Genomic DNA, 10,313 nt, shown 5'->3' on the forward strand with positions numbered 1-10,313 from the left:
GAGTTCCAGCATGTTGGTATACTGTGTCGGAGTGACGACTCGTCCAGGATTGTGCCCGATAACCAAGAAGAGTGCTTAAGCAGCACCAACGCTCTGCACAGAATATGGTCCCAATCTCCTCCTCCTCCTCCTCCTCCTCCTCCTCCTTGTCTTGCATATTGATCCTCAACCTGAGCCTGTGTCTGCTCTGTAGTCTCAGTTGACCTGGAGGCTACTTGTCTTGCATGTTGATCCTGAACCTGAGCCTGTGTCTACTCTTGAGTATCAAGTGACTTGTAGACTGCCAATCTCCTTGCATCTGATTTTTTTTTTTTTTGTTTCTGCCCATCGGTGGTCTTTGGTGCTGAAATGTTGCAGTATTTATCATGCAAGTAAGGTAGGTTGAGATATCTTTTTCACAGAAGTGTTCCCTTGGAAGTTCCATAATTGCTCCGGCAGGAATCTTAACAGACCGATCTTTGTGATACGGTAGATTAAAGTTTAAAAAAAGCAACAGACGGATCATCCAGAGATCGAGTGGATTAGAGGTAGGGGAGAAACATACCAAAGGAATACGCAGTTTCCGTGATCATCTTGCATACAAAATATGAGCTCAACATACGTACGATCTTCACAATACATATTACTCAAACGCAGCAGTGTGTAAGTAACAAACTCGCTTGAGGCCTGAACACGGAACTGTTATAATAAACGTGTGTAAAGCAATCTTTTTACTGACAGGCGTACTTGTAAACGCTATAATAATTAAATTTGTGTTGTTGACAACAAATCACTACAAAGTCAACATCCTATCTTTACATTATAAAGTGCTCAATCGCTTCCAGGTAAAATACGCAGGCAGTGTATAAGCACAAGACCCGATTGAGGCCTGAAGGCCAATTATCTAATTTTTTTTTTTTTTTTTTACAATTTCTCCAAACGGAGCCCTCGACTTTCCTCTGGAAGAAAGTAAGAGGCCATGCAAAGTTTCATTGCACTGGTTCCTGCAGCATGTGAACGCATAAATGAACAAACAAACAAAGTTTCTTATTTATATGTACCAGTGCGGATCAGTACACTTCACACCCCTCACCATACATCGCAACAGAGGCAAAGGCATCTTTGACCATGCCTGCTATTTCGGGTGTGAGGGAAGGGGGGGATGGTGGGGGTGATGGTGGAATGGTGGGAGGGGGTTGGATGGATGGTGGGGAAGGTCTGCCAAATATATTTTGTGCTCTGACTGAAGATATACTGTAAATCAGAAGTCATAACGCAACACCAATAAACACAAAGGAACTGAGCGCAAATTTATATCTATCTATAATTCCAGCAGTGTGTGTGTGTGTGTGTGTGTGTGTGTGTGTGTGTGTGTGTGTGTGTGTGTGTGTGTGTGTGTGTGTGTGTGTGTGTGTGTGTGTGTGTGTGTGTGTGTGTGTGTGTGTGTGTGTGTATATATGTGTGTGTGTGTGTGTGTGTGTGTCTGTGTGTGTGTCTGTGTGTGTCTGTGTGTTTGTGTCTGTGTGTGTCTGTGTGTTTGTGTCTGTGTGTGTTTGTGTCTGTGTGTGTGTGTGTATGTGTGTGTCTGTGTGTCTGTGTGTGTGTGTGTGTGTGTGTCTGTGTGTGTGTGTCTGTGTGTGTGTCTGTGTGTGTGTGTCTGTGTGTGTGTGTCTGTGTGTGTGTGTGTCTGTGTGTGTGTGTGTCTGTGTGTGTGTCTGTGTGTGTCTGTGTGTGTGTCTGTGTGTGTCTGTGTGTGTGTCTGTGTGTGTGTCTGTGTGTGTGTCCGCTGTTTCTCGACAACCACTGACCCGATCTAATTGAAACTTGACAGGTATATTGCTGGGGACCTGAGTATGTGCCTTTTCAAGGATTGATATTAATCGCACAAGTGGTTCCCAAGTTGTGGCCATTTATTTACCAAACCAACGACAGGACACGTTGCTGCGTCGGTGTGGCCGATGGGGAAAGAGCGCGTTCCCCATTACGGGTTACAACGCAGGACTTCCGGATAGTGATGATTTACAGTATTCTAATAATTTCTCGATTTCTTATGCGCATTTATAAACACAATGCCCCAATCCAGTCGTCGTTTACAAGAGCGAATGAACGGCCTGTGTGGTTGTTTGAAAGCTTTTTTTTTTTGCATGTACGGCCACGCACGGATGGGCACGCACGTACGGGCATGCGAGAGCGAAGGAACGGCCTGTGTGGTTGTTGTTTCTGGCACACGGTTTGAAAGTTTTTTGTTTTTTTTGAGCGAAGGAACTGCCTGTGTGGTTGTTGTTTCTGGCACACGGTTTGAAAGTTATTTTTTATTTTTGCACGTACGGCCACGCACGTATGGCCACGCACGTACGGGCATGCGAGAGTGAAGCTACGGCCTGTGTGGTTGTTGTTTCTGGAACGCAATTTGAAAGTTTTTTTTTTCGCATGTACGGCTACGGGATACGGCCACGCACTAGTTTATTTTAAATTATCAGTTAGAGCCGGATGGTAAAGACAACACAATAACAATAACAAAAACTGAAAATTTGAACTGCCAACCGTACAGAGGAGACGTGGCCCCAATACACCGCTTCCCTTAGACTTCCGGCCAGGTTTTTACATCGCATATTTTATTTTATTTTTCCCATATCTCAATTAATCAAGTAAAAGTAACAAAAAAAAAATCATGAATACAGGTAAGTCGTGAATGTGTTTCTGAGGTTCGTTTTACATATATAAACAACATGGTGGAATTTGTTTAATAAAGTTGAAGGAGATGTTTTGGTTACAAATATACATCCATAACCATATATGTTTGCTCCATGATAATAAGAAATACATTTCTAATAGAAAAAGCTTATTCTAACCACCCACTCACTGATTCACTAACTGACTGACTGATATTAAAGATCAGTACCTTTTGGGTGATGTAGAAAGCTGAATTTTTGCATGCTGACGGACATCAAAGCTGATACACCGGGAAAAATCAGAGAACCATTGGAAAGCATCCGTAAATGAAAATATAAATAAATGAAAAAAAATGAAAAAATGCAGGTGAGCGACGGGAGACAATGGGAAGCACGGTAATTTTGTGTGCCGATGGACATCGAAGCAGGGACACCGGGAAAAATCACAGAACCGTCGGAAAGCATCCATAAATGAAAATACAACTAAATAAATGCAGGTGAGCGACAGGAGACAATGGGGAAGCACGATTCGTTATTGCTTACAATGTGTAAGCATACCCTCCCAGTAAATATATATGATACAGAACGTGAGTACTTACGGTGTAACGATAATTGCCTTCTGCTGATTATCCTTCATTGCACTTCTTACCTCCACGCTCTCTTTCTGCTTCCAGTCTTCACAAATCATTGAAACACATTTACTTTACACCCAGCACCTTTGTTCCTTGAAGGTTTCCCAAATATCATTGGTATTATTATCATTTATTATTATTATTATTATTCATACGTATGCAGCACAGGGCTGCAGGTTTCATCATTTGTTGGGGGTACTTTGTTGTTGGGGGTTGTGAAGCTGATGCAATTCCCCCTGAAGGTAAGAGCAAGAATTTGTGATTCATTTCAGTAAACTTTACTTTCAGTAAAGTGAAGAAATGCTTCACTAAACGTGAATGAAACACCGTGAAGACTCGAGAACCCAAACCTACATCACGTGATGCAAGTGAACATTTTAATGAATCAAGTAATTAAAATTGTGACACGTCGTCCACAAAAACAAACCGTGCAACCCTGCGACTCCTGTGAGTAGAAACTCTCAGATTTCTTGGTTTTGTAACCTTTTCTCAGCATGTACGAGATCAACGTCTCCAAGTGAGAACAGTTTTGGAAATCGAGAAGAGTTTGAGGATAATTTTCCCTCCAACCCTTCATCTCCGTCCCCACGCTTGTTTACAAGTCCAGGAATGTAAAACTCACATTGTGTAGTTATTTGAGGAACATCGAGCGAAACCGACGAGCCATGGTGTCCGGGATGGAAGAGAGAGTGCGGATGGAATCCCACAAAGTACACGGAGCATGATAACGAATCGGATCAGACACATTCACTTCGTGATATCCGATGCTCTTAAAAAAAAAACAACCTTTCTTTGGTGGAGGCGGAGCCGACTGCCTGAAGGAGGAAGAGCTTAATGTATCGTGCTATTCCGTTAGTTGTCAAACTAACCACGACCCTTCTGACAACCTCAGCAATTTTGAGCGTCACAACATTCGAATCATTTAACTACTTATACTGCACAAACATATTGGTAACATACTGTATCGGGGTGGCCGAAGTCTTTCACGAACTGGCTGGCCAGGCCTGACGTTCGACTGAAGTTAGGGCTGGAATTGGTAATTTGTTCACGGTGCTGGTGATAGCTCGCATACTCTTTGTGAAGGACACCACCAATTAACTTCCCTCTCTTCACACCTTGATTGAATCACAATCTGGACAAACACTTGGAATAGGTCTTTCAATCCTGACAAATGTCATACCTTCTCCCTCTCCCTCTCCCTCACCGAAAGGACCGTATGGTGAACCCTCCCACATACTTTCCGAACAATCCTCTTGAACACATTCAGTCACTCCAACTTTTGAGCTTCACAATCAGCCATGATCTTTCTTGGCCAAATCACACTTTTTAGTTGGCCTTCCATGTCAGTCACCAACTGGGCATCTTTATTCGTACAAAGTCCTTCCTTGGTACACATGAACTCTTATCACCCCATAAGGCCTTCATCCGCAGGTTCATGGAGTACAGCTCTCCCATCTGGGCTGGCTCCCCTGCCTCACATTTGTCTCAGCTTGATGGAGTGGAAACCAAGGCTTTCAAGACCATTTGAATCTCCCACGATGAAGCTGAGGTCTTTGGGTCTGTCACTTTGCCATCACAGAAAGGTAGTAGAGGTGATCTCTTTGTATTCTTCCGCTTAGTTTCTGGCCTTGCAACCTCTGCTTTTTCCGTGCTTTGTCCCCTCAGGTTTTTCCAGGGCACATGGTCCACCATCGATCCCCTTTTGTTGAAACTATCCAAATCCAGGATCACTGTTCACCTCAACTTATTTGGTCCAATTTTTTTCCTGCTTGTGGAACCAACTTCCTCAGTCTCTTCAATCTCATTCTTCCTTCCAGGGCTTCAAGAGTGCTGCTAACCACCATCTCAGATCATCCCCCATGCAAATCCATGATCTTTTCTACTCCCGTTAGCCCTCCCCTAACCCACCTCTTTCCAAGTTTCCACCTTTTCCTTCCTTACAGTTTACAACTGTATCTATCTTATTCACCCCTTTCATCCTCCCCTTACCCTCATTCTTCCCCAAGTCTCCTTCTTTTGACCCTCAACATTGCTGTTAGTGCGTTTCCACCCCCCCCCCCCCTTTAGATTGTTCTGTTTGTTCCTTTATGTCCTGATCCATTCTATGATCTCACTCCTCCATGAGCCTTGACATGTTAATCAAAATAAAGTTGCAAGAAAGACCAAGATTGGGGAGAAAAAAGTAACCTCAGGGTGAGGGACCGAGACCGGCAGGATACGAGTTCAAATTGAACTGAAAGCAACAGTAACAAGTCTGAAGCCGACGATGGTTCACGAGCGGTATGTGACGATGTAGACTGTTTCAGAAGTCAAGGATGAGACAATATGATAATGTTTGACCAAGTTATAAAAATGATCAACATGATGTGGTCCGAGTGACAGGTTATTAGCTGCAAAAAGTCGAAAACCCGGGTTCGTTCAACGACTTTAAAAATTTGACCTTTGCATAAGCTTTAAAGGTCACAAAACAATTTGTGGACATTAAAATAAGGAAACAGGATATGTGCTGTGGCTTATTGGAGTTAGTTCGTCGAAGAAGGTCGAAAACCCGGTTCGATTCCCACAACTTTGAAAATTTGACCTTTTTGAACTTTAAAGGTCAATGGTCAAGGATTATGACATTTCGTGCAAAACTTCCTCTGGAACATTCCAGGAACAATATAATATCATATAGGCTATGTGGCATTTCGCACTCCTCGGATTATCCATACTTTGATGAAATCAGCGTAAAAACAAACTTGAAGGGGGCGCCACGGGCAAGGTGTTCGAGAGAGAGCAAAATGGTTTCAAGACTTTAGGTGGGGAATGACCTCAAGATTATGCATGAAAAATATTGTCATCCAAGCTCTCAAAGTTTGGGTGGTCGTATGATTTTTATGTCAAAATTCACAATTTTCTACGTTTGTGACCTTGTGACGAAAATGAAAAATCGAGCTCCGTGGGGCTATGCAGGTGCCATTGGGCTAACCAAATACGGAAACCCCAGCCAGATTCGACAAACCCCTCGGAGAAGATAATTTTTTTATGTCAAAATTCGCAATTTTCTAAGTTCGTGACCTTGTGACGAAAATGAAAAATTGAGCTCCGTGGGGCTATGCAGGTGCCATTGGGCTAACCAAATACCGAAACCCCTGTCAGATTCGACAAACCCCCTCGGAGAAGATGCAAATTGAAATCGGCTACCCCCTAAAAACACATGTTTTTTGGCGTCGCTCTGCCCATTAGGCCAAAAAAAAATGTTGCATTGGCGTAACGGGTCACTGAAAAATAGGGTAGGTCGGTCGGGATCTTTTTTTTTTTTTTCTTTTTTCTTTTTCCTAATAAATCCCTCCCAAAATCTCCCCCGGCTCGAGTACCACCCTTTTTGTCGGCGGGTTCTGTCCGAAACACTTCCGGGTTTTTGCGATCGCGATCGCAATCAACAAGATACTTAAAAACGATAGCAAAACAACAAAAATAGCAATAAAATAGGGTCGGCAAAATTTTTCGATAGCAAAAAAACAAAAAAAAAACGTAGGGTCGGCGGAATTTTTAGGGTCGGGCGGGTTACGCCAATGCAACATTTTTTTTTTTTTGGCCTTATGGGCGCACCATGCCCATTCTCAGGAAAACGCAACGAGATCATGATATAAACCCCCCACCAAAATTTTATCAGGATCGGATCAAAACCCACGGAGTTATGCTCGGGACAGACAGACAGACAAGCCGGTAGGCAGACATGGGTAGTCGACTCCCCAATAGAACCTGAAGCGATTGGCCCGTTCGATTGGGAATGACCTGAGGATTAAGCACAAGAAAATTCATGATTCTCGCTTCAAGGGTTAATGCTGCAGATTGTTTTTTCTTTAAAATACCCCCACATTTAGAGGTTTTTCGGCCGTTGCTAAGCAACCGAGGGGTCCACAGCAACGGTTCTTTCTCTCACACATAACTAGGACATACCATGAACCTACCATACCAGTTTCATGTATATCTGACTCATAGTCTCTGAGATAAAACGAACTTCGTTTTTTTATTGTTTTCGACCAGGGTTCATTCAAAGTCTATCTTCTCCGACAGTTTTCATAGGATCCGGCTGGAAATTTTTGACAATATGGCTGAATGTACTGCCCACAGTCTCTCGTCACCCGATTTTTGATTTTCGAAAAAATTAATTTTTTTATGATTTTTCAAAAATTTCAAAGTCCCCTTGCTAGGCAACGGTGGTGTCCATAGCAACGGTTCTCATTTGCACACAACTCGGTCATGGTATGAACCTACCAACCAAGTTTCATCGAAATCGCCATTGTATTAACGGAGCACTGGACCAAAAAGAGGGACAGAGACAGACAGACAGACAAGCCGGTAGGCAGACATGGGTAGTCGACTACCCAATAGAACCTGACGCGATGCGCCCGTTCGATCGGGAATGACCTGAGGATTAAACTCAAGAAAATTTATGATTCCAGCTTCAAGGGTTAATGCTGCAGATTGTTTTTTCGTTAAAATACCCCCAGATTGAGGTTTTTCGGCCGTTGCTAGGCAACGGAGGGGTCCATAGCAACGGTTCTTTCTCACACATAACTAGGACATACCATGAACCTACCATACCAGTTTCATGTATATCTGACTCATAGTCTCTGTGATATAACGAACTTCGTTTTTTTTATTGTTTTCGACCAGGGTTCATTCAAAGTCTATCTTCTCCAACAGTTTTCATAGGATCCGATTGGAAATTTTTGACAATATGGCTGAATGTACTGCCCACAGTCGCTCATGGCCCGATTTTTGATTTTCGAAAAAATAAATTTTTTATGATTTTTCTAAAATTTCAAAGTCCCGTTGCTAGGCAACGGTGGTGTCCATAGCAACAGTTCTCATTTGCACACAACTAGGTCATGGTATGAACCTACCAACCAAGTTTCATCGAAATCGCCATTGTATAAACTGAAATCGCCAACTTAAATACTGATAATAAGAGTAGAACAAATCTCAAAAAAAAAAAAATTTTCAAAACATTTTTTTTCGACTAACCAACAGAAAAACATATCGACAGAAATACTGATAATAAGGGTAGAACAAATTTCAATTTTTTTTTTTTCGACGAGATCGACTACCCAACAGACAGATAGACACAACAATAACGAATATAGTGGTCACTTATTTTTTTCATGAAAATTCTTTTTCGTGAACCAATAATGATTTGGATTCTACACTTCTGAAAATTGTGATGACCCAACAAAAACCCAGATGATTCACTTATGACCTGCCTCATCTTGCTTACATCTGATGCCCATCCACACTGTGGTTAACTAATGCTTTCGCAACAACTTTGGAAAAGCACCAAAACTGGCAAGATCACAGTATCGCCCACAAAGACAATCAAATAATTCACTACAAACACTGCACAAGTAAAGGAGCAAAGATCGAGGGATAACTTGCCAAAGTCACAGCACATACCTTTGTGGCAATTTCGACATCGACGGCTTTCTCGCAGTGCTGGACAAGGTCTGTCACTCTGCGATTCTGGATGTTGCACCAGACGACGACGAGTCTCAAAACCCCATTTGTAACCGCAGGTGCTTCCCAACCTGGAACAGGAGCTCCATGAGTCCCACGATCCCACCACACAATTCGCTGTCAAAATACATTGAGGGTTCGAGTGCATGATATGATTGATTTGTTGATGAAATGATGATAATCTATTACTAAAAGAAGTTATACCACACTTAGTGGTATTATATATAGTGTTTAGTGCGTCCACTACGAGTCTGGCAGGTCGGTGGATCAAAGCCTGCCGAGTCATACCAAAGACTTTTTAATGGTACGTGCTGGCAAACACATACAACCCCCAGTATAACCCTTGCCAAGAAACTGCCTCAGCAGCACCAACACTTTGTAAAGAGTATGGTACATCTATCTTGGAACAGCCTTCATGTACTGATTCTTGAATAAGAATGCTCTCGGCAGTTGAGCCAACACTTGCAGAGTTTAAAATCACCTATTTCTCTCATTTAAAATACTACAAATGCGTCGGTAAAAACTATGCCTTTTCCACAAAACCACACATCCCGCCTGACCGGGGAAGAGACCACTCGCCCTCTGCAGCGGAGATAATGCAACACATCTATATCTTACGAAAACTCTCATCTTGTACATATTGTTACGGTTGTGGAAATTCACAGAACACCATTCAGGTTCCCCGAAGATCAGTTTTGTCGATAAGTGTGTGTCCAGATTAGATTTCCCCACCGATGTATAACGGGAATTATTTGTGTACCGGGCTGTGCATCTTTGAGTTAGCCGTTATTGTTTTTCTATCTTTATTTTAAAACAAACAATATCTCCTCACCATCATCTCCACAAACAACATCTCAACAAACAAAGATCTCCTCACCAGCATCTCCACAACACCGCCATCTTTTCACCAGCAACGGCATCCCCAACAAACATCTCCACGGACGAACACGATGGCATCCTTGACGGCGGAAAAGTGATTTCAAACACGGCCGCGTTGTGAAAGTGATCTCAAAAACGCCCGCGTTGTGAAAGTGATCTCAACCACGGCCGCATCTGACAGCACAATCGGATCAAAGTGGCAAAAGGGGCGGAGCCAGCCGGGGGTGAAGGGTCGAAGGTGAAAGAGCAAGCACCCCCCCCCCAAACCCGATAAAAGGCTGAGCTGAAACGCCGAGAAGGCAGTCAAGTTGGGGAAGAGAGTGTTGGAGTCCGGAGAGAGTGGAGTCGGTGTGGAGAGCGCCAGAGTTGGTGAGTTCAGCCAAGGAGTTGGGCGGAGGAGTTGGTCGGTGGAGGCAGTCGAGTTGCAGCCGGAGAGAAGTCGCCAGCTGGAGAGAAGTCGCCAGCCAGCTACATAAAGGTCCGAGCGACGCTGAGGAGTGAGCGGGCTCTTAAAGAACATCAACTCTAAAAGAGCAAGGCCCGTTCGCTCCTCTGAAAAGTCGTCGGCCAGGCCCGATCGACCAGGCCGCACTGCTAGGCCCTGGACCAACCAAGCTGCCATTACCATAGCTGCCGCTTTGACCACAGGGAC

The 10,313-nt window shown here is 43.5% G+C and overlaps 1 protein-coding gene across 10 annotated transcripts in view; it reads right to left on the reverse strand.

Annotated features, from left to right (window-relative positions):
* Positions 1-8,855, reverse strand: part of LOC147013574 (medium-chain acyl-CoA ligase ACSF2, mitochondrial-like) — a 197,713-nt gene extending 188,858 nt beyond the window's left edge. For 5 of the 10 annotated variants that reach the window (XR_015051376.1, XR_015051377.1, XR_015051378.1 and 2 more), the window contains exon 1: positions 3,906-4,099. Coding sequence is in view for 7 of the 10 variants with exons in the window: in XM_085855490.1 (XP_085711616.1) it covers positions 3,906-4,030 (125 nt within the window). In the remaining 3 variants the exon portion in view is untranslated. Of the gene's footprint in view, positions 1-3,905; positions 4,100-8,722 lie in introns of those variants that run through there. The other 5 variants (XM_085855491.1, XM_085855488.1, XM_085855493.1 and 2 more) reach the window with 4 other exon arrangements.
* Positions 8,856-10,313: the final 1,458 nt, after the last annotated feature.

Source organism: Eptatretus burgeri, chromosome 14 (genome assembly GCF_056783735.1).
Source record: "Eptatretus burgeri isolate ZD-2024b chromosome 14, Ebu_testis_v1, whole genome shotgun sequence".
Taxonomy (NCBI): Eukaryota; Metazoa; Chordata; class Myxini; order Myxiniformes; family Myxinidae; genus Eptatretus; species Eptatretus burgeri.